General features: G+C 42.2%; 1 protein-coding gene across 2 annotated transcripts in view; it reads left to right on the plus strand.

Moving 5' to 3' along the window:
• PKP1 (plakophilin 1) overlaps nucleotides 1-27,034 on the plus strand; it is a 160,526-nt gene that overhangs the window by 88,196 nt on the left and 45,296 nt on the right. For both annotated transcript variants that reach the window (XM_069238897.1, XM_069238896.1), the window contains exon 3: nucleotides 11,642-12,255. In XM_069238897.1, the coding sequence (XP_069094998.1) occupies nucleotides 11,642-12,255 (614 nt within the window). The remainder of the gene's footprint in view (nucleotides 1-11,641; nucleotides 12,256-27,034) is intronic.

Genomic DNA, 27,034 nt, shown 5'->3' on the forward strand with positions numbered 1-27,034 from the left:
TGCAAAGTAAATATCCCTCCTTCTAAAAGTCCAAACCATAACACTAAGTACAAAACAAACACAACCACTACACGTACATGCATTACATGCATAAATGCATTACACACATACACTATACATTTAAAATAAAACACAGCACAGGCTGTGAATCCTCCTAGGTGCTCTTCTCCTTTGTCGATGCCAGAAGAGCTGCCCTAACCAATCAATACACTGCTCTCATGCTGTTAATCAGCATGAGAGCAGCGGCTGGATTGGATGGAGTGGCCTGGCTGGAAGCTCCTTCAGGCCCTAGGGGGCCTGTCCTAGGTCTCCTCCCAGCTGGGTGGGGAGCTTCAAAGTGTGCATGCCAATTTGGCTGGCATCAAAGAAGTGGACCTGGGGGACAGAGGTCCCCAGGGCCTAATAAGGCTTGGCCACACTCCCCCCTCCCATTTAATTAAAAAATGGCTCTGGGGGATGGTCCCCAGGGCTGAATGAGGCTCAGGTGGTGGTGGGCCAAGTGGTCCCCCTCCCCTTTACAAAAAAAAAGGCACTGGAAGAACGAGTCCTCAGGGTCAAGCTCTGTGGCCAAAATGCAGAGTAGGGTTGGCTCTCTGCAGTGGCTTATTTGCAGGCCCTGTGGCCTACCCCCCTGCTGTGCATGACCAAAGACCTGCACAGTGTGGGGTTGGCTGCCCTTTTGGTCGCATGTTCTGGCTGCAGACCAGGTTCTGCAGCCAACCCCCGCTGTGCATGGCCGTTCAAAACGGTACGTTGTTACTGAACATTTCACCTAACTATAACCTAACTATAACCTTACTTTAACCTTCACTTTCATCAGTGAATATATGCATATATATTTATGTATGTGCATGCATAAGTCCATATATTTGATTAAATAAGTATAAATTATTTTAAATATATGCATACAATATATTGCATTGTTGAGTGTGGTGAGGGGGCATTGCATCGATTAACCTATAATAAAAGCCTGCAGTAACAGGACGAAATTGAGGAGCACTATGCAACAGTCTTTGCAAACTTTGATAAATCTAGTCCTTGATGAGTTGCAAGCTCTGTTTGGAATGTTGCTGTGATTATATAATTATAATATAGCCGTGCAATACCAGGGATCTGGCCTGCTGCCTTGAGTGATTCATTTGAATAATAGCGAGATCATGAATTTTGAATGTAAAGTAGACAATTACTCCCTTTGATCACTGCAATAATTTAGAGGTGGGGGCTGGAGAAATGTCCCGCTAAAGAGCTCCCTGGTTTCTTGATTTGTGAGTTGGGCAGTGACCTATTCTTTATTTGATGCCCACAACTTGAGTACGTCTGCTTTCGTACTATGAAGGCAGAGGAAACTCACCCTTTCAATCATTGGTGTGATCCAGATATTCTGCGATGGTGGTTGATTTTCTGAAGTCATTTTTCAGTCTTATAAACGCCTGGGTATGACCTTTATATGTCTAGTCTAGAATTGTAGTTGATGTTGCTCAATTAATTGAGTAAATAAATTGACTCCTGTTTGATCGAACAGCTAGGGAGATAGTGAGGGCCCCTGGGGCATGAGGCAAGAAACCCAGCAACTTGAATATTCATCATTCCTGATCTTTATACCTGGCTGCAGTTCCAAAGGAAAGAATGGATCCAGTCTTTCTAATAAAAGTATATTGATAGTATAATGTATAGGTGACAGTCAGACCATCAGGCAGCATTTATTATTCTTGTGCTAAATCTAGGGTAATGAGTCCGGGTTTGTGACTCTCACTTTTGCTGTTTTGGGTCCTCTCTTGGGTGCAAAGCCTGATTGCCACCTATGTAGTAAGGTTTTTATCACATTAGTCTTCAGTTTTTCATGTAAGTCCATTTTTAGGGATTTTGGGCAATGTGAGTTTAGAGATCAAGCTATAGTTTGTGAAGATGTGAGGGTTTGATGTATGTTTCTTTAAGAGTAGGGTGAGGACTACCTGCTTCCACAGGTTGTGGACTCCCGTGGTGAAGGAAGAGTTCTTGATGTCTGTCAGTTCAGTGTCAGGACTAATCCTCTGGGCAAGGGTTTACAAATTGCTTTGATTTTTTTCATCTTATCTTATTACTTTAACCATGAGCTGAAGTAAGAAGCATTTGAGTAATTCAACATACAGCACAACCTCCTGTTCATTTACCAGATGCATTGCCCAAAACATTAAACATAACTGTGCTCATAGAAAAAGAAAAACTGGAGAAATTGTAGGGGAGAGAGGAAAAGGGTGCAAACGTTGAAGGAACCCAGGAATTATAGAATAGATATATTCATCTTTTGGTGAGACATCTTATTTGTAGGGTCTGGAGTTGCCAGAGATATAATTGTCTCTGATACTAGAGCCCATCCCATACACTCACTTTGAGATAATAGATGTCACAATTAGACCTGTGCTGAATCCCTGCATTACACCGTTAACAGAGACCTATCCACCTCAGGTGAGGAAGCTCACACCCAAGGCCTGTGTAAATTAGTAAACATGAACTATTTCTGCATGTTACTATTACCCATGAATGTTACCAGTGGGTCTGTAAGAGCACACTAGTACTCCTGGAGCAACAACATGTGCAGACAGGCGTACTAGATGAGAAGACTGGTCTATGAAGTAAGTTGTGGAATCCTCTGTAGAGACACATTCTTCTTGTAAAGTCAGACGGAAAGAGTACTTTCACAAGTAACCAAGAAATATCCCATTGCTGTGCCTTGCCTTCTCCTGTTACTTACTTGCAGGATAGGTGGCACTGCATTACTTATATACTGATTTATTTAAGAGTTTTAGAGCACTAACAGGTTGCCAAATGGACTCTTCAGGGCAATGGGAAGAGTAGTCAAGGTAGTAGAGTGTAAAATGAAGTGAGCAAACAGTGGAGAAAATTAGACCAGTAATGGAGATGCCATAGAAGCAATAGGGAGAGGGAATACTTCTTAATGGAAACCAAAGGAGTATGTTAGAGTTAGTGGAATTAGGGTGAGTCCCTTGAAAGGGGTTAGTCATAAGACCCTGGAGGTATGATGGCAGCACTTTTTGAAAGGACGGATTTATTGATCTACCTGCTTTGGGGATAGTTATTTTGCCCTTCTAACGCTGGCTCACGATCATACCAGAATCGAGGATCCCAGGACTTTATGAATTCTTACCCATATTTCAGTGTACTCTCCTTATGCGGCAGAAACTGCGATGCATTGGATGACTTCAAGTGTCTTGGTGGGCGGTAAACTGTGGTCACGCTTTGAAAGAAACTGCGCCTTTCTCATAGTGTTTTTTGTAAATAATACTTAATATCGTGAATGTAATCATATGTTGTACAAGAAGCCTGCATCCAAGGAATCTGGGGATGCGGCTAAGTTCTATGCAAAGGAGATGTTTAATAGTACACATGTTATTTGTGCATGCACTATAAATGCATTGACCGATGGATGAGTGATTTGGGCAAAACCCGCAGAGTGTCGACTATCTACATAAAAATGTGTGATTCCTTGATCTATGAGTGCTCTATCAGTAGTAGTTCAGTGAGTCACTAGAGGGAAGAAATATTTACCAACTGAAGGTTTGGTAAATGTATCAACTGGAAGAGTCAATGAATGAAAAAGTGAGCGGCTGCTCTGTACAACGCTTGTATGAGGGAGTGACTAACTAAGAGTGTGCCTATAGTAGAATAATTAGTTGCACACGAGATTCACCAGGTAAATGCACGAGCGATAGAATAAATATGTTGGAGGAGAAACGAAAGGGAGATAAATGGCTGAACGAGTGCGGTGGGAAGTGAGTTATTTGAGAGTGACTCGTTAAACTGAATGAAATGAGGTTTATTAAATGAGGATGAGTGCTCTGGCAAGGAATTGAATGGTCAGTAACTGGAAGAGGCAGAGAATGAAATAAGCCATGCATATTAGGTAGCTTAATGGGCGAAAGACTGATTATAGAAGAGTGATTGAGTGTTAAAGCAAATGAATGGGTGAGATAGTGAGTGAAAGTCAAGCCAGATATTTGCTTCATGCTTGCTCGGCGCCTTTGCTTTTTCATTCGTGCGTTGCGGCAGGTGTGCATAGGCAGCGTGTGGCATTAAGACATGTGTCTGGGGAAGTGTGTGTGTAACGAAATGACAGGCAGAAGGATGTGGTTACAGAGATGCTTCCAGGATAGCTGAAGGACATACGCCCCCAGGCACCAGCACTGACAGTGGCAGTGATTGTGTCTGTTTACCAAAGGGGGGTTACCTGGCAGGAAAAACCAGTCCCCACTCCCTGCCCTAAGGAAGAGACGTGGGTAAAACACGAGCTGGGCAGTGTCCCTGTTATCTGAGGAGGCGAGTATGAGGGAGAACTAAGCAGTCAGCAGTGCCCTGGTGATTCGAGTGCCAGTTGAGACATGGTTCCTGCCAGTGGTCAGGAGCGCTACGTTAAATTGACCAAGTGCACGTGACCCAGCCCCTTACCTGCCACAGATTAAGGTAAAAGACATACCGTAAATTACCATGCATAGACACTATTCAAATTACAGAGGTGGCCCTGCCAGAATTAGAAAATACATGCGGTGTGCAGAGGTCGTACAAGCAGTTGATAAGATTACCAAAAATATTTTGTCTCAGGAAACGAGTGTATCCAGTCGTGAGCTTCTCTTTGAAACAAATTGGTAGTCAATCTAATGACTACAATCAGACCACAATTCCCAGAATGTATTAGTGTTCGCATCAAAAGACTAGTAATGGAACCTGTTCCCTGTATCTATGGTTAGCCTACATTGAGCTAGTGTTTGTAATACAAATTGATTTCAAAATCCCTGAATGATTTAAATCATGGCTAGCTAATAAACTATTGTGGGTGCGACCTTCTAGCTGAGCTCATCACACCTGAAGATGCTTTGACAAGGGTGGTTCCTCCTGTCTCCAGCACAAATAACAGTGACTCATCGCGCCCTGGGAGCTTGCCAAGAGCGCCGCAGAAGGGAGCCCTGTGTCTCTAACCTGCTCCAACTTGTCTGGCTGTCAGCAAACCGGTCCGGTTAGAAGTGAACCTCTCTGGGGGCATTTGCAGGAATCTATCCCTCGACGCGGGTGTCCTTTAAACAAATGGGGCTCTGCTGACATGAGCTTTTTATAGCAGTTGTGTAAAGAATGTGTAGTCAGTTTTAGACATGGCTTTATTATATGTTTTCCCCTTAGTACATATTCCTGTTTCCTGACGTGGTCATAAACCAATCACAATACTCGTAATATATGGGTTAATCATGCTTTCTCTGTAGCATTTTTTGTGCCGCCTGATAGCCACTGATTTTCGTGGTGGGGCTGACACTGCGTTCACTGAGGTCCAGAGACCATAACATACGTGCTACGTTGCTGAGTATTAATGAGCCCGTTGCAAGCATCACAGCAGTACCACAAGACACTAGAGAAGAGAAAACAATATTAACACAGATGAGAGTCCATTGTAGACCCAGGGGGACTAAAATCACGCTTGCCTTTCAAGCTATCCACACAGGATAAATGTACATACAATGAATCTGGATGATTTTCTACAAATGGACATAGGTGCATCGCTCCTGGACCAACCATGGCCACTCCTGTTCTGCACACACAACTTTTGTCCCCCAGAAACATTTTTAGGTTCTAAGGGGATGTGAAGTCAAGAGGTTCCAGTATAAAACAAAAACTGTTTCTAAATCTAAACATTGTTGTGATCCTATTCAAAATTTAAGGACAGGTTTGGAAATAGATCTTAAAATGTGGAAGTACGGCAAGAAAAGGAACTCTTATTCAAAAATATACATATCTGTTTCTGCATGATGCATTGATGCATTGTCTCGTTTCAAGATGCAGGCTTTCAGGTTCCATCATCCAGGAGCAGCAAAGTCCCCTACACCTTTCCTGGACCTTCTATGGTGGCTTTGTGTCTGGGGGACAGTTTAGCCCCCAGGACCAGGTGGGCTTATGAGGGGGTGTTTAGAGCTTATCACAACTTCTTGGGGTACAAGGTGATTGCGGATAGGTTTTCTTCCTCTGCGGTCACAGCAGAATTTTAAACACAGCAGTACGATTTCCTTTAGTTATCTCAAAATGATCTTACATTTCAGAGCTTCCTGATTGATGCAGTCCACTGCTGACATATTATCAGATCAAAACACAACTGAGTGACTGCAGAACTGGTATGGCCAAATGGACAATGCCACCAGGATTGGAAACAGCTCCAAGAAACCTATGTTGGTAACCAACCCAGATTGCTCTCACTCCTTGGGGCACCACCACACACACCATTCCGCCCGCAAGTAGCCCCAAACTCATCGCTACCTGCTGCTTCGGTGAAGAGACCTAGTTCCTCATTGGTTCTGGGAAGCCCAGACCACACCATCTCCCTATTAAATTCATGTAGGAATGACTCCCAGATTCTTATATACTGTAAGACCTCACTGGACAGCCTGGTGTGATGATGCTTCACCTTCAAGACAGACACCGCTTGGGCAATGGACTGAGAGAAAGGGTCCACCATAGGAATGATCCACAACATGAAATTGAGCTGCCAAACAAGACTTTTACCTGATGTAAAGTGACTTTTCTGGCACCCAGACATGCTTGGAAATCTTGGGAAAATGTGGTAACCTTTTCCAAGGGAAGCCTGAATACCCCTGCCACTAAATCCAACTCTATGCCCAGGAACTCAATCATGGTCACAGGCCCCGGTGTCTTGCCCCACGGTAGTGGGACCCCAAACTCACCTATTCAGTTCTGGAAAGTTTGCAAGGCATTAGCATGTTGCTCAGTACCAGGTGGCCCCAGAAAGAGAAAATCATCTAGGTAGTGTAATAGCCACCGGTGCTCTGACCTCCACCTGAAAACCAATTTGAGGAACACGCTGAACTTCTCAGTGAAGGAGCATGACACGGGGCAACCATTTGGCATACACTTATCAAAGTAAAAGTCACCCTCAAATTGAAAACCAATCAGATGAATATCCTGGGGGTGTACTTGGAGCAAACAGAGAGTAACTCAGTGTCACATTTTACCAACAGGGTTCCTGGTCCCAGCTTCTGCAACATCTGGTTCACCTGATCAAGAGAAGCATAATTAACTGAGCATAACACCCCATCAATAGCCTCATTTACTGACTGACCCTTGGGAGTTGATAGGTTATGTATCAATCTAAACTGAAACAGCACTCTTTTAGGAACCACCCCCAAATGGGAGCAGTTGAAGCCATCAAGCGGGGCCACGTCGAACGGACCTACCACCCTACCAAGACTCGGCTCTTTCAGGATCTTTGCTCTGGCCACCCCAGATTGGACCTGATGGACTGTTGATTTATACAGTAAGGGGAGCCCACATACCCTTCCGCTGGAATCCTGAAACCTTCCGTAAAACCCTCATACAAAGTCTGTGCTGCCAATTGATTATTGTAAGCATTGAGCCAGAGTACCATTGTCATCAAGTTAACTGGTGAGGGAGCTCTGTCAAAACCTAGGTGATCATTCCTGCCTTTCGGTGGCCTTTTCTTTGGACTTTTTAAAACACTTGGATTGTGAGAGGGATGCCAAGCCACAGAATGAACAACAATGCTTGAACCTACAGGTTACTGGTGGCCAGGTACATGTATGCTGGTTGAAATCCCAACGGGCCTCCTTACTCTCCCCCCTCACCCCATGCTGGTAGTGTACCCTGATCATGCACGAAAGGGCTGGCTGGTGGTAGCCTAAGCCCATTACCTAAAAAGAAATAAAGTGATAATATCTATCTCGTCCCCTTCTAGGGTGGGCCTAGTAACCTTAATCCTACTCAACTCCTTATCATAATCTTTCCAGGCCAACCAACCATACTTGTCATGAGTACACAGAATCCTATTTTGACAGCACACAAGTTGGGCGCCTAAATCATTCAAACTCTCAGTCAAAATGGGTTAGTAAGTTGAGAAGCCTCTAACCCAATTTGGCAGTGATTTCTCCACTTTCTTCTTGTATGGCCAATGGCCCCAGTCCTTACAATGTGAACATTCCTTGCAACGTTTGGGTTCCTACCTCTCAGACTTATCTACTAGCAATTAAAAAAGATCCACATATACTCTCTTCCAAAGTTTTTTCTCACATCTATCAACACATGCCTGCCTACCTGTTCATGCTCAGACCACAGTTCACCCAAACCAACATCTGGTAATGGGGTCCTTACACCTGTATTTGCCACTCCCTGAGTGGAAGGAGTCATTACTCTTGCTGCAGGTCCCTGGGTGTACTGCCCCTGAATGCAGTGCCAGATGCTGTAGGTACTTGACTCGCTGGCTGCAAGCGGGCCACCCCAATCCCTGGCACATGAGCAACCCTGAGTGATCCCTCCTGACTCCCTGTGGGGGATGCCGTAACAACTGAGGATGCGGTAGGATCCCTGACCACCCTTAGCCCCACCCAGATGAGCCACCAAGTGCATAGCCTTTTCTAAATCATCACCCTCATTAGTACAAACCAAGGCACCCCCCCAGCAGGGGGGTGGACAGCATCCCACTTCTGAGTGGTAAGGCAACAGACACCAAATTAGCCACTAAGCTTAACTGAGAAGGACCCAATGCAAGCATAACCCCAATAACCATACACTTATTCCCATTCTGAACAATGACACCGGCCGCCACCAGTCCCACTACCACTGTGACATGGCCATGGGCTGCAGCCTGGCCTGAGTTACCAGAAGCTGGGGTGTGACCCACTGATGCAGATTCCAAAGAGGTAGGGCCCTGCATCCCTGACATACTCAGGTTAACCGCTGCCTGCCCCTATAAATCCCCTTTACGCCTGCCCTGCACAAGTGCCCTCTTCAGGACCAGAGAAAATGCCTTCCTGGAAGGCCCCCCTAACCTCATAGGGCTCTCCACCTGCCCCACAGCCCCCCCGGGGGCTGGAATTTCAGTGACGCTATAGCCTGGTCCATGGCATCCATTCTAATCACCAGCGGCTCTATTAGGGCCTCAGTCCATGAGCGCTTGGCATTCTTCAGTGCACCACCAGACATAATTGAACCATAAACCAGGCAACAATGCGAGACAAGCGAACACAAACCAGTCAAGCAAAAAAATGCTAAAATCCACCCTTCAAAATCGCAGGTCAGACTACCCTCTGACTGGCTTTATATGCAAACATTTGCCTCCACAGACGCTGAGCACCAAGCGAACACAGCTGCCTTGCAATCCCAAGAATCAACAAGAACAGGAACCCTATGAACCAATCCGCCCAAATTACCAGACAAAATGCTAGCACCCTGCCCCACAACATGCCAGAAAATGGTACCCCCACAAATATGAACCCACTAGTCTCAGGTACCCAAGGCAAAAGAAATCACCAGCTCAATCACCCTAAATAAGCAGCTCTCCATCCAACAGTACCCCAAAAAGGCCTGCCATTGCAAAATATTGCCCCCACTATGCCCCCCTCTCTTGCTGCACCAGCGGTACCCAGCCGGAGCCACCAATGAGTAAAGTAAAACTCGGGTCAGGTGAGCAATGCTCAAAGCTGTATGGCCCCCAGGCAGAAGATGGCTGAGCTGCTGTCAATGATGCTGAGTGCAAAGCAGAGTACTACACCTAAAAGGGGTGAGAAGAAAAGGAGAAGAAAAAGCCCCTGGTCTGCGTGACAAAGAAAATGTTACTGGTCTGTGTGGGGGAGCAGCGTCATTATCTCAGCACGTGAGGCAGGGAGCAGGAGTGAGAGTCCCGCTTGTCGCCACTTTTATGGGCTGGGCTCGCTTGCAGGATAAGGCCACACAACCTGGAAGTACTCTAAGTGTCATCGGGGTCGCGTGGGAGGTTAAGCCCATCGCTGACCACTTTACTGGGGTATGGCAGTGCATCACGCCGCCACCCCTCTGGCTCGGCAGGACTTGTCGTATGTGAGGCTCCCCCAATGTGGGGGACCTTTGGCCATACATTTTGCAGAGAAATGTGTTTGTTTCACGGCAGCAGCCAGAAAAAGTTTATTTTAGTTCAAAACAGGGACCTCACATTTGATAAATTTGAGGGCGTCACAGAGATGATTTGCAGTAATATTAGTTAGCTGCTGCTGTGTTACAATGTTAAAAAAACATGTCACAATCCCTAAATATTAGATGTAAACACATTTAGAATTTGGACGTGTCTGTGCGCTGTCAGTGGCCTGGCCAAAGAGGGCATCAAAGATCTGAAACTGGATCATAAATTCAAAGTTGTTCTGAACAGGGGTCCCCAAAATACGTTTGGCCCAGGGCCTTCAAAATCCCTAAGATGTCCCTTGCATGAATTAACCTAGGGGCTTATGGAAGGGAAGGCCAGACCAACAATCGGTCTGTGATCTGCAGATTCTGACCCTCCGTGTGTAACAATTACTGGAGTCAGTAAAATACAGCTTTGCTGAAATTAATGCTTGAATACTGGCTTTACTGCTTGGTGGCATTTCATGTATTCATTATCGCCACAGGAGTAGCTTCAATTGGTGCAGCAGGTGCAGTGGCACTGAGTCCCAGAGGCCAGAGGGGCGAAATAAAGGGCAAGTAGAATCCTGATTCTTGCTTTATTTCACAGCTCAAACAGCAGCCATGTGACACATCTACTTCATTGCACCTGGGCTCATGACGAACTGGCTACACCACTGATTAGCACCAATGGTATGGAATTATTGCAGGAAGTAACACCAACAAGGAAATTACAGTCGGATAGTAAAACACATATATATATATATATATATATATATATATATATATATGTATGTATATATATATATATATATATATATATACATATATATATATATATATATATATATATATATATATATATATATAGCTAGCTTGTAAATATATATACATTCACTGAAAAAACAAAGGTTACAGGGACATTATAGTTAGGAAATAGAATTTAAAAAATCTTAGAAATTCACTTGAAAAAACAAAGCTTATAGAGATGTTATAGTTAGCTCTGTATTTACTCACACAAAACCATGGAAATTCAGCAATTATATTTATAATTAATTCAAGTAACTAAAACTCACAACCTAAGGTAACTATAACTTGTGCCCACGCCATGCACAGTTTTTTCTTTAATACTTTGACTGATAATGTTTCATTGATATTTTCATTGACGCTATGAAAGTTGTCATGAGTGCTGTAATATCTGGGGTAATTAGCGGTCCATCACAAAGGCGCGAGTTTTAGTTACCTTGGGCCACAAGTTTTTTAAGGTGGGAGCAGGCTTGAGATTGATCGTGAGCCAGCTACTTGTGACATTTTGTACCAATCTTTTTCTAGGCATCAGAGCTCTTGGTTGTTTTTGGGTATGATGCTTTGCTTTAAGCACTTAAGAAAACACATTAATGGAAGAGCAAAGTTATGTTTCACACTTGGGTTTATACAGCCAATGTAGCATCTGGGGTCTTATCAGCTTATCTCTGGGTTGGAGAACTTGGCAATGGACTCTGCCAGAGTCACAGTCTGTGTGACGTCACAGTACTCCATCATAAATTGAATATGCCTGTTGTGACAATTTCAGGTAGATTGTATTCTGTGTCTGACAGTCGACATCAACAGAGATGGACTCCAGTCCACTCATAACTATGTGCTTAGTCTTTTTATATTCACAAGGCTTCTCATCCGAAATGGACCACACTAAATATTGCCTCTGTCTCTTCCTTTCCTACAGCAGCAGGGTTACAATGGCACCTTGAGGCCGGAAGTGGACAACAGACGTTACAGCTCCTACAGTCAGATGGAGAACTGGAGCAGACAACATAAGTCTTTGGGCAGCCCCACCAGCCCTGGGAGTGACTTCTTCTATGTACAGAACCTTAAAAGCAGCCGAAGTGAGCCAGATCTGCTGGGGATCGATCCCCGTTCCACACTGAGGAGAGGGAACCAGAACCAGATGCAGATCCAGAGGGGTGGACGAGGCACTCAGAACCGGTCCAGCATTTACAGTAGCTATAGCACCCAACAAAATACCCAGCAACGGAAGAGGGGCGGGCAGCCGGCACGGACTCCCTCCTCCATTTCAGGAGCCAAGCAGGATGTATTCTTTGGAACTGACCATCTACCTACACAGCACCTGATCCAGAGGCAAGAAGTATATGGTGGAAGTACCCAGGCCCAGATGCAGAATAGCTTCCATAAACCAGACGTGTACGTAGGAGGAGGCCAACAGCAGATGCAAAATACAATGTATAAACAGGAGAGGGTCGGCGTTGGCCAGTCAATGTCACAGATGTCCAACACACTGCAGCAACACGACATGTATGGTACTGCTTACCAGCCAACAAGGTAAATGCATATTTCTGTTTCTCTTTGCTTCTTCTGTCCCCCTCCCATGTTAAACTTGCCGTTCTCATTCCAGCAGCTCTAGGCACACCAGTTAAAAGACACTGGTAACAGTATCCTCAGTTTTAGTTCATATGATTGACCATTTTATGTCCAGGTCTATAGGCCCAGATTCTCTAAAGTCAGAAATCTGCTACCAAAGGTGTTGAAATGAACTCTTCCAGTCAAGAGAATGGAAAAAAAAACAATATTTATTTCAGCAGCACAGCATCTTTCAACTGGCTGTCCCGAAATCCAAGCCAAATGTCCACAGCACATTCTAAATTCTAAAGGTAAAACATTAAAGAATCCTGAAGCTAAATAACTCATAAACATATATACAATATTTACATAAACTGAAAATGCGCATGTAAAACATCTTTCTCCTCAAAGAACATGCAATACTATGATGCAAAATCTTTACATTTATCTGGAGCACATTTCATTCTGGTCCTCTCTTAACTCTAGATGCCACAGATTCACATAGTATTGCTTCCTCCCTTAGTTCTGATGCATTACTATAAATATTTTGTTACCTTATAGTACTCTCTTCAAGTCAAACTGACTTGTCAACCTGGCAGGAAGTTCACCTCATCTTTCTCCCTCCTACCCAATCTACCACACAGTCCTTCTTTGCATTTTGATACTCATCGGACATTCCACACCTTACCATCCTGAGTAACTGCACTATTAGTATTGACTTTTATCACCTTCAAAGTTTTACTGTACTTAGGCATATCCTTTGCCACAAACCCGGGTAATCTAATTCTCACACAATCACCTACTTGGAAAATAGGTTTATTGATCTTCCACTTTGCATTATACCATTCTTTAATCTGATTTTGTTTACTTTCCACTTTCCTACCTACAAGATCTAGATCAGTTTTAACACTCCCTTTTCCCATCTCTTTCTAAACCACCAAGGACACAAACTTGTTAAAATATTTCTTCCTTTAAATAGTTTAAAAGGGCTAACCTCAGTTACAGTATGAGGTGTCACTCTGTACATCCATATTTTTTCTCTCAGAATACCTTTCCACTCACATCCAAACTTATGTGCTTCAAACACCCAATCCTTTAGTACCCGGTTGAATCTCTCAACCTTATCATTTCCTTGAGGTTCATATAGAGCTGTGGTAATATGTTTAATCCTGCAGTGTTAGAGGAAATATCCCATTTCCTTAGACTTAAGTTAAACACCATTATCAGGGTATCCATACCTCTCAAATATTTCTTTGAGAAACATAATCACTACTCTTGTACTTATTTGCGCAAAAAACTTCTGGCCACTTTAAATGATAATCGACAACCACTAAAGCAAACCGTGCTTTCTGTGGCAATTAATAAAATGGTCCAGAAATGTCCAAAGCAAACTTCTGCCACAGAAAAGCTTGCCAGTTTACAGGCTTGAGAGGAGCCAGAACAACCTTAAGTGCTTTTTCTCCACTCACACATACATCACATTCCCTGACCATCGTATCCACCATCCTGTCCATTTCTGACCCCCCGAAAACCTTTTCATAGAGGGCATACCCAAATATTGCCTATTGGCGAATTTAAGAATTATTTTCTGCATTTATTCCGGAGGAACACACTTGCTATCCTTGAATAGCAACTCTCCTTCTACCTCCAGTACATCAGATACTTTCCAAAATGGTAAAACTTCAGAGTTCAATTTCTCTTTCTTTGGCTATCCTCCTAAAACATACTCTCACCTTTTTCCACATCTCATCCTTGTTTCCACTTTCCATTTACAATATTTTATCAGTTCCTTCAAATTCTTCTTTCACCACATCTTTAATAATGGAAATCATATCTAGTTTCTCATTCACTTCCTTCTGCTGTGACATTATTTTTTCCTGGTAAATAGTCAGCATTGAAACTGTACTCTTGCAATTTTGACATCAATCTAGCAATGCCAGTGGTAGCATTCCAGCTACCCTTGAAGACAAAATGTGTACAAGAGGTTTATGATCTGTTCTCAAAAGAAAATAACTGCCCCACACATAAATATGAAAGTGTTTCAGTTGCCCAAACACACCCTAGTAGCTCTTTCTCTATAACTACATAGCTCCTTTCTTCGTCATTAGGAGTCCTTGAAGCAAATGCTACAGTCCATTCTTCTTTGCCACAGTTCTGAGGTAACACCACTCCCAAACCATACATGCTGGCATCCACAGTAATTACACATTCCTTTCCTATACAAGATAGTTTTAATGTGGGTGCTTCTAATATATCTCTTTTGACGTGTTGAAACACTTGTTGTTGTTTGTCACTCCAACTAAATAAAGCATCTTTCCTTGTTAATTCTCATAAAGGTTCCATTTTAGTAGCAAAGTCCTTAATAAATTTACTAGAATATTCACACATTGCTGCAAAAGATAATAATTTCTCCTTCGTGTCAGGTGCCAGTGCTTTCAAAATTGCTTCAACATGAGATTTTTTGGTATAACCCCTTCACTAGGCACTGTATTACCCAAATATTTTACTGAATTTCTAGACAGTTTACACATAGGTTTATTTAAGGTCGAACCACATTCTTCCAATTTTTCTACACACCTCTCCAAGATGAATCAAATGTTACTGATGATTCTTGGAATGTATAAGAATGTCATCCTGGAAACATTTGACACATGCGTGCAAATCTTTGAATGTATGGTACATTGCTCTTTAAAAAACTGACGCCGCTGAGGCCAGACCAAAATACATCCTTTTAAACTACAGCAGTGTAAGAAAAGCAGTGTATTGATTGGAATCCTAAGTTAACTCTATCGGATGAAAGGCAGACCTTAAATCCAATGTGGAAAAAACTGTAGCTCCCTCTAACATACATACCATTTCATTTATATTCGGACAAGGGTGACAATCTACTATGATATTGACATTAACAGCCCTCAAATCAACACATAATCTTAATGTTTTTTCACTTTTCCATGCCAAAACTATGGGAGATACCCACTCTGATTATTCAGTTTATTTTATGATTCCATCTCTCACCATGTCATCCAACGTTACTTTAAATTCTTGTCTGACATTTATAGGGACAGTTCTCAACTTCTGTTTAACTGGACTCACTTATTTTTTTATTCTAATTCTATGTGAATAACCTTTCAGTTTACCTAGCACATCAGTAAATCTTTAGGAAACTGGTTACATATGCTTATCTCACCACATGTGTCTGCCACTAGCAAAACAGGTTCTTTGCTTCTAGGGTTCAGAATTATACCCAACTTCCATTGGTCTCTCCAACCGAATACATTCACACCTCTTTCCGTAACATGTAGTTTGACCTGCGCTATCCTTTCTTTGAATTTGAACTCAACTGACTCATATCCAACAATATCAATTGCAGATCCATCAAAACTTTCAGCAATTATATCTGAAGCTTTTAGTGTGTGTATGTCCAATACTCCTGATAGCTTTTCCAGAAAATATTTCCTAGTGACAATTATCTAGGGAGATCCAGAGTCTGCCATAAGTTCCAAATCAACATTTAAAACTTTAACAACACACTTGGGTGGACATTTGATTTCCTTTTCTTTATCATTCATACTGGAATTCAAAATGGATAATACTATTCCTTTAGTATATCCTTCTCTGCAGTCACATTCACATTCACATTTGGTATTGGTATTCTGTTCCTTACCATCTCCTACAGCAGAGACTTTTCCCTTACAAACGAGCACTGGCACTCTTCTTTACATTCTTACATACAAGGGCAAAATGTCCTACATGTCCACACTTTTTGCAATCTTTACCAATGGCAGGACATTGAGCAAAGGAAGCAATGTGATTGGCACTACGACACTTATAATATACTGTCACTTTCTCAGACTTTAGAATTAGAAGGCGTATTGCTCCCAACACACACATTTGCATCAGTATCATTCACCGTGCACACATCATCACTACTAACTGCATTTTTGCTCACTGAAGACATCCATTTTTCCGATTGTTCCAAAGCTTTTGCAACCACAATTGCATCATGTGGTTTGGGACCTCCCATAACCCAGAGCTGTTCCTGTATTTTTTTGTTTTTAAATGTACTATGATCTGATCCCTAATCATTTAATCCGGCATGGCCCCAAAGTTGCATTTCATAGAAAGTCCCCTCAGTGCTGTAGGAAATTGAAACTCATCAAAATATTCATTTTCTTCCTGTGATCTGGTATAAAAGTTAAACCTACTTAATGTAATACTAGTATTAGATTTGAATCTAAGCTCCATTCTCAAAAGAGCTTCTTGATCAATGTCTTATTCCTGTATCTGAAGTAAAGTTCTGAAAACTACTTGACCCTCTGATCCTAAGCAATGTGGTGGTATGCTCTTTTTCCTTTCTGCACTCATATGCTGACCATCAATAGCACTCATGTAATTTATAGCCTCCTCTTTCCACCTGAACCTTTGCATTACTGGTTCTCCTTTGGATGGTAAAAATTTAACTGGAGGATCAAATTACATGCCTGTTGATAAATATAATTTCCTTACTGTCTGTCAATGGTAAGAATATAATAGGTATATATAAAACAAACTAATAAAATAAAACCTGCAAATGAAAGTGTTCAGTTCTTTTTAGTAGTGTAGAATCAGGGTAATGCACAGGAAACCCATGCTGTCCATAATATTGACATAGAAAACAAAGCCCCAATATAATTGTTCACAAATCTCACTGAAGAAAAATAACTTCTGGAAAGAAAGTGGCCAATAAAAACATTTGTATTAACTTCCAATGAGAAACAAGTGTGCGAGCCAATAGTTATTCATAATACAACGTTGCGTAATAATGTTGAATTTTCATTTCCTTACGAACAGAGGAAACTCCATAGAGAACAGAGCTTAATGAAAAGAAAAGATCTGTTCTCTCTCTTGAGCACAGCAAGTCGCATTCAGGTTCCAAGTGGTGAAGCTGTGAGTAGAATGGTGCGTGTCGAGTGTGGACACCGATGATAAGCTTGAAAAATGCAAAGTCAGTTCAATAAGGTGCTCCACTTAGCAAATCCATTAAAAGGCACATTTAACTATGGCCTGGACAATAGCCTTAACAGTAAGTCCGATACCGGAGGCAGCCAACATGTCAATAAAGACTCCAAATACCAATTATATAATGAGTTCACTTACAAGAAGCCGAATGCCGGTTCGTACATCAAAGTCCAGAAACTATACCATTGCTGTGCTGCTACGATGAGGACAGGGTAATTTCTGGTCCAAGTCGCAAATGTTGAACGCTTCCAGTCTAGCAGCACAGCATCTCTCAACTGGCTGTCTAGAAATCCAAGCTGAAATGTCCACACCACATTCTAATTCTAAACAGTTACCAGACAATAGGTATAAGGATTTCAAAAGGAAAAAAACATGAAAGAATCCTAAAGCAAAATAACTAATGAACATGGCTTCTGACTTTTTTGAATTTTCAAAAGTTTACTAGATAACAACTGGATGTCTGCAACCATCAGAGGCTTAAATGCATACTACTGAATCATTTTTGTGAATTCTAATTTTGTGTGTGAGATTTTGCACATGCATATTTTTACATGCGGTAAAAAGCAAACTAGAGCAAATCACTAGCTAATTTTTTTCTTTTTTTAATTTCCCAGAAATATTGATCCTCATCATCTCTAACACCTCTGTTTCTTTGGTTTTTGCCTTGCTATCCTCACCTTACCGCCCTGGAAAGAGTTGTACTTCTTTCCACGACTTAAGTAAATCTGTGATATTTTCATGAGTGAAAAGTGGTTGGATACCAGTTTGTAGGTATTGACAAAGTTTTAGGATGTTCTGGACGTGTAACATTCACTTCTTACCCATACCTACAACTACACATAGATTTAATCACATGAACATCTTGCCATGAGTAAATTATTTTAAGAGAGTATAAAATCAACTTTCAAGAATAGTCACCTCCACCCCCTACCCCTATCCCCCCATAGCTTCCATGGTAAGTACAATATGCCATTTACAGAATTGTCCTCATTAACTTTTCCATTTAGGATCATAGAAGTCCTTAATATCCGTGTGCCATACGATGAAAATACTAATACACGCAACCTGTTTAACCCTCCCTTTACCTGCTGCGGTGGTGTACCTTACTGTTGTGGATGTGGGTGCTCAAGTAGTGCCTGAGTCATTGCCGCCCATGCCATCAGTATGTCCTGTGCTTTCTCATCCTTCCCTGTTCTCCTCATATGAGCCTCCTCCAACCATTCCACCATGCCTTTTTCCCAGGCTTCTCTTCTTGGGGGACCTGGACTCTACCAGTGAATTGGAATATGTATTTTGGCTATTGTAAGGCCTAGGAGGTATAGTGTCTACTGAACTTCTTTTTTGGATTCTCTGGAAGAAGCGAGCCCTAACAGGCATTTGCAAACAGTTTGTGGGACGTCCCACCCCATCACCTGCTTGAGTTGTGCCAGGACTTCCCGCCCGAAGTCTATCACCAGTGGACAGTACCTGATCATATGTATGAAGTCGGATACCGTGGTTCGGCACCTCAAGCATTATTGTTCCCTAAGGGGGTAGATGGAATGTAGGTGTTTTGGGGAGAGGTATGCCATTTATATTATATTGTACTATATCTTCTAAAACCTAGCGCATACTGCCACCTTTTGAACCCCTTGTGTATATTGATCCAGTCCCACTGGGAAATATTGTTTCTATGCGCCTTCTATGCGCAGTGGTTTTAGTTGCCTGGTGGAGCGCAATGCTCTATACAAATGTGTTATAAGCCTACATCCCTTCGACATCACCAGCAGCGTGACAAGTGTATGTGTGGATTCTGGTGCCTTTGGAAATGTTGGCCACGGTTGCCTTGCCATCGCCGCCACCTTAGAATATTGTAGAAACTGCCCGGTGCCCAGATTAAATGGCACTGTGCGTCCTGCAGAGTAACAAAAGGTGACAGTTTAAGAACGTGTGCAGCATCTACAAGAGGAAAATACATTTCTTAACAAATACATTAGTGAGGCAAGAGAAAGTTTCATACATTTGTGATAGCCATCATTATAAGCATAGAGTATTTAAAAGATATATATACATTGGTAGTTGGCAGTTATTAAACTTGTATAGAGAACATCAGTACAATAGTTAGGTACAAAAGATATGTGTATTTGCAATAGACAATTGAACCATTTTAAAAGTCAGTCTATTTAGGGTATTTAAGAAGGTAAGCACTGTTCATTTCAACTTGATTAAGAATTTTTAAAACATTAAAATATTTAATGCCTTAAAAATCTGGAACAGTTCATTGTTGCTCAGTGTTACTTAGAGGATAAGTGAAAAATATCATATTTCACCAGGAAAAATCACCCCGTGTGATTCAAATGTTCATTTGAATTCCCTATTGAATGTGTTTCTGCTTGGGAGATGATATCAAAGATCAAGCATATTATTTCCATATCGACTCAAATTTTAAGCTGACACAGTAAGTAAGACTCAACACACACTAAAAATCCCATACCAGTTTATAAAAATAGGAATTATTTTTGTCTTCAAAATGACACCAAAGTGACAAAAATCCAGTGTATGGAACTGGAGATATCAATTTTTAAAGATTAAATAAAAAAAATTTGCTTGCTAGTGCTTACAAATCAATAGCAGCAACCGGGAACATCTGGTCACACGAAACTGCGATCAAGTCACAATTTTAGGCCGACCGCAATGGAGCCCTCCTTGGATACACTAAGGGGGGATCTCGGTCAAAGTTTTATCTTCTGACTGTTGTTTTTCTGGAGCTTGTTCTCTCGCCATCGGGCAAGGCTCCTCGTCAGCTGGGATCTGACGTGACGTCATCGGCTTGAGTTTCTGCAAAGCCCCAGTCAACTCCTGGAAGTCTCATCGATGGTGAAAAGCTCTAGAGCTTCAGCGGGATGAACCTTAAATTCAGGCTGAGTGACAGTCTATCAGCGGTGGCTTGACTCTCGTTGAGCGGTTGGTCAACTCATGGAGCTTTTTCACAAAAGTTCTCCAAACTTCTGGAGCTTCTTCCTGAAGTTCCACTTGAAGGTTCAAAGTGTCCAAAACAAAAATCCACGGGTCTAGAAGCTCTGAGATAATCTTTGGAAGTTGGAACCACAATTCCCACAATACACCTGGCCAGATCCTTAAAAGCCTACTCAACCCATTCCAGGCTGAGGACGTTTGTGACAGTTGGTGCAGGCAAGCTCTGTTAACCTGTTGCTTTCAGTGAGTCCACTTCTTAGTCCTTTTTGAAGCAAGGCAAAGTCCATAGGTCTGTTGTTCCAGTGTGCAACAGGAGCAGTCATTCAGAGTCCAGTCCTTTGGTTTGCATACCTGGGTCCTAGCATGGCAGTCCGTCTTCTTGTGGTTTCAGGCAGCAGATCTGAGTTGTAGTGCATCTCCCAGATATTTATGCAATCATCTTAGGGGACAAGCAGGGAGGCACCCCTGTCCAGTGAGATGCATGGTGCCGCCCAGAAGCACTAAAGCTTACTCTAAAGTGTGGCATTTTCTTGTCCCACAAGGCACTGCACTTTGAAATCCAAGATGGATGACTTCTGTCCAGAGGCGCCAGACCTGTTTAAACCAACCTACTGGTGGGCATTCCTTTCTGTCTTGTTCTCTTTGAGGCCCAGTTTGAGTTATCCAGCCTCCTTCATGGCCTGGCCTCTGCAGCTGCAGAGCTTTCTCCATCAGATAATCTCTGCTCAGTGGAGGCCACTTATTACCTCATCAAAGCAGCTTGGCTAATCCTGTTAAGGCTGACCAGTCGAGAGAGGCCACTAGCAGGCTGGATTTTGGCTTCAAAAAAGAAAGTCCTATAACTTATTTTCTGTATTAGTTATGATCAATTCAACAGTGGTTATTTGTTGGATTTATCGTTACCAATCTTTTGTGTCCTTTCATGACACATTTAGCTCCTCCTTCCTAGCAAAATATTATTCTTACATGAAATATTCCAATGTTAGGCTCTGGAGCTAAGTATCTTCAATGGGGAAAAATGAAATGCACAGTTGTTCCCTCACCAGGGCATTTAAAACATATTTTGTGATGTCCCTTCTTACAGTTATATGGCACCCCACCCCTGGAGAATCTATGGGAGACCTTAGGTGTGACTTCCATGTAAAAATAAGGCAGATTATCATTTTGGAATTACCTGTAATTATAAAGTCGAATTTGCACACACTTTACTGATTAAAGACAGTCTGCAAGGAAGGGCTGCATTTACAAATGACAGCAGGCACACTCCAGTGCAGGAATCTGCGGGGCATCTACATCTCCCCGCCCTATCATATACTAGGGACTTATAAGTGGTTTGAATCCCCCTTGCCCTAAGGATTTACAGGAGCCTGTCATTGCCAATTGTAATGGTACCATATTACCATATACCTTTTTATCAGAGCACTGGCCCTCGGCCTGGTTAACGGCACCCAGGGCACAGTCAGGGTCAGTTACCACCAGTATCAGTCAGAAACAATGGGGGTCAACATGCTAAAACAGAAGACTTTCTCACAGGAAGAAAACACTTACGGGAGTTAAAAATAGTGCAAACAGTGCAGACTCACCTGTTAGCGACAAGTACCACAAAATGTGCTTTTTAGGGTAAATCTTCATTGGCAAGTAGTTGTATATCCTACTGGTTTATGCTGCTTGAAAAATATACCAATTGGCTTGTTTCTGACTTCCTTTGCTAGGTTTGCCATTCTGAGTAAGTACAAAATCAATCAGGTTGTACAAGCTCAATAACAAGTTAAAGTAACATCTAATGATGAATTCAAACACTTCAGTGAATGCTAAAGATTCAATCTGACAGAGTTCTGATGGCATGGAATTACTAAATGTTTATTGTTCTAAAGCATTGGATATTTCCATGCCCGAGGGCAGAAAAGCTGCAGTATGTGAACATCCTAATTTAAAGAGTTCGATGTCAAATACTCAGAATATTAATTATTCTTTGAAGATGGATAAAGACTTTAATTTGTGGCCTGTCACACTACGGAAAACATTCTTCTAAAATATTTACAACATTCCTGAAAAAAACAGTGTCTAGCATCACTATTACCTCATTATTTTAACCATACCGAATATTGTCCCAAATTAATGGGAAACATTTATGAAAATCTGTTACATATATTACAATAAATATACAAGCAACTTGACTATTAAGTAATTGAAAAGATCCAAAAGAACGTGGAGAGGTTAGTTACTGTCTCCAATCATCTTCAAGCTCCACATGGAGCACCTTGGGGCTCTACTCACCGATAACAGCCTTAAAAGAATGTAAGTCGGAACCACGCCTGCCGGAACAACCCATGCCTGAACAACGAGGTCAGAAGAACAACCTCGTTGTTACCACTAATGCCTTTACCATGAATGCCTTAACAACGATTTTTCGTTGTAAAGGCATTACTGGTAAAGGCATTAGTGATAGGCATGCATTGTTCCAGCATGTGTCCCCCCTGGCCCCCCCATCCCCACCCCTAAAAATTACCGCAACCCCCCAACCCCCCTCCTAAAACCACACCAACCCCCCACCCTTGCCCCTAAAGCTACCCCTACTCCCACCTCCTCCCTAAAATGACCGCAACCCCCACCCTACCCCAAAACCTAAAACAACCCCAACCCCCACCCCATCCCTGAAACCTAAAGTACCCCAACCCCCACCCCTAAAACTACTCTGAGCCCCCACCCTGCCGCTAAACCTAAACCCTCCCTACCCCCCACCCCGCCCCTAAAATTACCCGACCCTCTACCACCCCAACCCCACCCCTAAAACAACCCCAACCCTCACCCCATCCCTAAAACCTAAATTACCCCAACCCCTAAACCACCCCAACCCCCACCCCTAAAACAACCTCAACCCCTACCCCCACCCCATCCCTAAATCCTAAACTACCCCAACCCCCACCCCTAAAACCACCCCAACCCCGCCCCTAAAACTAAAAATACACCGAGCACCCACCCCGCCCCTAAAACTAAAACCCCAACCCCCCACCCCGCCCCTAAAACTAAAACACCAATCCCCGCCCCTGCCCCTAAAACTAAAAATACCCCAACCCCCCACCCCCACCCCTCTTACCTGACCCGACCCCCCCACCCCTGCCCCTAAAACTAAAACCCCAACCCTGCCCCTAAAACTAAAAATACTCCAACCCCCACTCCGCCCCTCTTACCTGACCCGACCCCCACCCCACTCCTAAAACTAAAAACCCAACCCCCCACCCCTGCCCCGCCCCTAAAACTAAAAATACCCCGACCCCGCCCCTAAAACTAAAACCCCACCCCTAAAACTAAAAATACCCCGACACCCCTGAATCTAAAACTAAAACCCCAACCCCCCACCCCACCCCCACCCCTAAAACTAATCACATCCTTCAGGGCTTTCCCACCTTAAAATTCAACAATACTCCAGTGATATGCCACTCTGCTTGAAAGTCTTCTCTGCTTCATTTGATGCCTCAAATACTCCCTGCACCTCATTCAGACTTGGATTTCCAGCACCTACCTGAAGCACAACCCCACCAAGACACAATTCTGGTTATTATAAAGCACAACAAGCAATAACTAGTGCAAACCTGATTCAATGACGAGAACCTTAACAGATTCAAACCTCAATTTTCACTAAGTGCAAGTCACTTACATTCATCTTGGGCACCAATTTTACCCTCAAGTAAAATCAAAGGTAGCCTGGTACCAGTTCTCCGTACTCTCTACTTTACAAGCCTTTGCACTCTTGTATGTGAATTGCAGCAGCACCATGCCCTATAGTTTCCCAGTTTCCACAGTGTCCTGTATTAAGGGCATTCTACATGCCACAGCAATTCTCACACATGGCCTGCAGAGACATGATCACATCACCCTCATCCTGTAGGCACTCAACTGGCTCTCTGTGAGGCCAGCACTATCTTTGAAACCTGATGCGTCATTTTCAAAACAATCAAAACCAGCACCTTAGCTTACTTGGCTGACAAGCTTACCGTCTCCTGTGGTTCTCGGGCACACCTGCAGCCATGCAATTATCATGGTGGATGCATAGAAGCGTTAAGAAATAATATAAGAAGCCTTTTCCATCTATGTAGCCAGGGGCTAGATCAACTTCTCCACATCCATCATGACCACCCCAACCTTACTCTAAGTTAGGAAAGAGTTGAAGACACACATCTACACTACATTACCATTTAATATCAGCATAATCCCAGAACCAAGCTACCTCTCTAATAACTCATTGGCTGTATTTTTGCCTTTCAGCCTGTGTAGCACTCCTCTTCTTTTTGGCTAGGTTCACCTTATTGCAAATACTTCATATATGCATTCATGCCTTCAAAATATATATTAGGAAGAGAAGGAGACTCCAGCAATCCAATCTAATTATGAACAACTCACCTAATATCTAAATATTGTTATGGAGGATGTGGTGGTCACTAAATGGTATCAAAACTATGATCCATGTGAAGTGTAGCTGTAGTAAAGTATTGATATGTTTTAGATTTGTTTATTATATGCTTCCTTGCCACACTTCTAATGGATTGCTGATTAAAATCACAATTCATAAACATACACTACTTAGCTATTAGGTAATTGATAGCTTACCAATTGAGAAGCCACCTTGGACATCCACAAAATACAGAAAGATGTAATGTGGTGAAAGAAAATTCCATTTTAGAAGGAACTTAGGGCCAGATGTGCGTAGATACAATTTTGCATTTCCTAAATAGCGACACCATAGGAATTGCTATTTTAGAGATGCAAAACCAAGGATGGCTATAGGCTAAATGTGCCCCTGTGATGCATCCCAAAAATATAGGTGCCCATGTAGAGCACACACACGTCCTAGGGGCATGTGTGTGCTCTATTGCACTTTAAAAAATATATATTTGGGCTCTTTTTTTTAAGCTGCACTTGGTTACCATGAACTTGGAGTCAATGGTAATTGCATTTCCTAAGTGCCCAATTTGCATTTAGGAAATGCTTTGTACATCTGAATAGGAATCAGAAATAGGTAATCCCTATTTGCGATTTCCTATTTAGAGGATCACATACTGAGATTTCTACTGGGTAGAAATCGCAATTTGCAATTCCCTAAAGGCCCTTAGACACTACTGCTCATCAAGTTTAGTTGTGGCTCTCCGCTAAAATCGAGTACAAGTTAATTCCTGTTGTCTTTAAAGCGATACAAAATACTGTCCCCTCTTTAGCAACTTTCAACACATCACATTGCTTTCTGCAAACTAAACTCAGCCATCATTTACCTCTTCTTGGTCACATACATGCATCTGTAGCCTGTCTAGCATATGTAAATGAAAAGTTAGGTATATGTAGCTATGTTATGTTTTGACACCTTTATGTTGCACCCTTGAAACTCCACCCAACCGATTATCTATATTTCCAAGCAGGCTGTTTGTCATTTTATAATTTAGTAATTTAGTCCTGATCCATGACTCTTTCGGGGTTTTCTAACAGATGAGCCTATTGAGTGATTATTTTGTGAAGATTAGGTTTGTATTTTTAGTGGTGTGCAAAGTTTTGTCTTCAATTACATTTTGCAAAGCTCTTGATTTTTCCTCTTTGTGAAGTTTTCTGGTTGAATTTTAGCTTTGCATAGTGCAAGATAATTTTCACTGTAACTGAATTTAGCCAAGAGAGAACATATATGCAGATCTTTTCTTTGCAACTTTACCCTTTGAAGAGCTGTTCTACGAACACTGGCAAATGTTTGCAGAATTTCACACTGCAACCTGACCTTTTGTATTACAAACATTGTCACAAAAGTCACTATTTTGATTTAGCCCTGGCAATGTGTACGTATTTTCAAAATTCATTAACTTGGAAAATTTCTATAGAATTGTATGAAATTCCGAAAAAGGCTGTAACTTCACACACCTTATTTTCTTTGAGAATTATTCTGTGTTCATGTTCCAGTCTTTAAAATACTATTTAAGTATATTTTATAGGCAATAGCAACAACTCAGACTTTGCCGTTTCGTTTTCTAGTCATATGTAGCAGGTCACAGAAAAACAATTCGTCCGGTGAAGTTGTTTGAGTTTTCACTGGAATTACCAAATACCTTCCATTGTGATCATTGTTTGTTTTTTCCTCGTGAATCTCCACATCCAGTCTATCAGTTTTTTTGTACAAATTAGCCACGGTGTATTTTTTGACTAAGGTTATGCCCATCGAGATAGGGGTCACTCAACCTAATTAAGTATTGAATTAAAAAAGGTTTAACATCTACATAAAAACATTGGCTTGAGTAGGTTCTCTATATGTCAGTGAATATCTACGTGAACATTTATTATAGATCCCCAAAAGGGCTGATGTTTCACTGGTAATCCATATATGCTGTCATCCTGCCGATGTAAGTGAAAATGAGACACATTATGTTATAGGCTTTGTTCCATCTGGCATTAGTTAAAAGAATACTACACAGATGCCACAAGGAATGGCGTCAGTAGCTAATCTCCTCGACTCATGTATCTCACAAGTGTTTAGAGTGTCTGATTTCAGAGTCCGTGTTTTTCGTAACTATCATGTCTGAGGCTGTCAGCAGCTGTAGCCACATCTGCTCGAGGGACCCCTGGCAGCGGCATCACAGCTACTTCCGGGTCCCACAAACTCCCACCATTAGAAACGTTCTCCTCACAGCCTCCTGAGTACTGGCAGATGACTGCTTGCTCGTTCCTAAACTAAGAAACTGGAATAGTCAAGAGCTTTCCCTTTAGCTTCCTATTACCAATAACTCTCCAAGTCCACCTGCTGAAATGTCTGTTTTTTCAACTCTATGTGTCTCAA

Source organism: Pleurodeles waltl, chromosome 6 (genome assembly GCF_031143425.1).
Source record: "Pleurodeles waltl isolate 20211129_DDA chromosome 6, aPleWal1.hap1.20221129, whole genome shotgun sequence".
NCBI lineage: Eukaryota > Metazoa > Chordata > Amphibia > Caudata > Salamandridae > Pleurodeles > Pleurodeles waltl.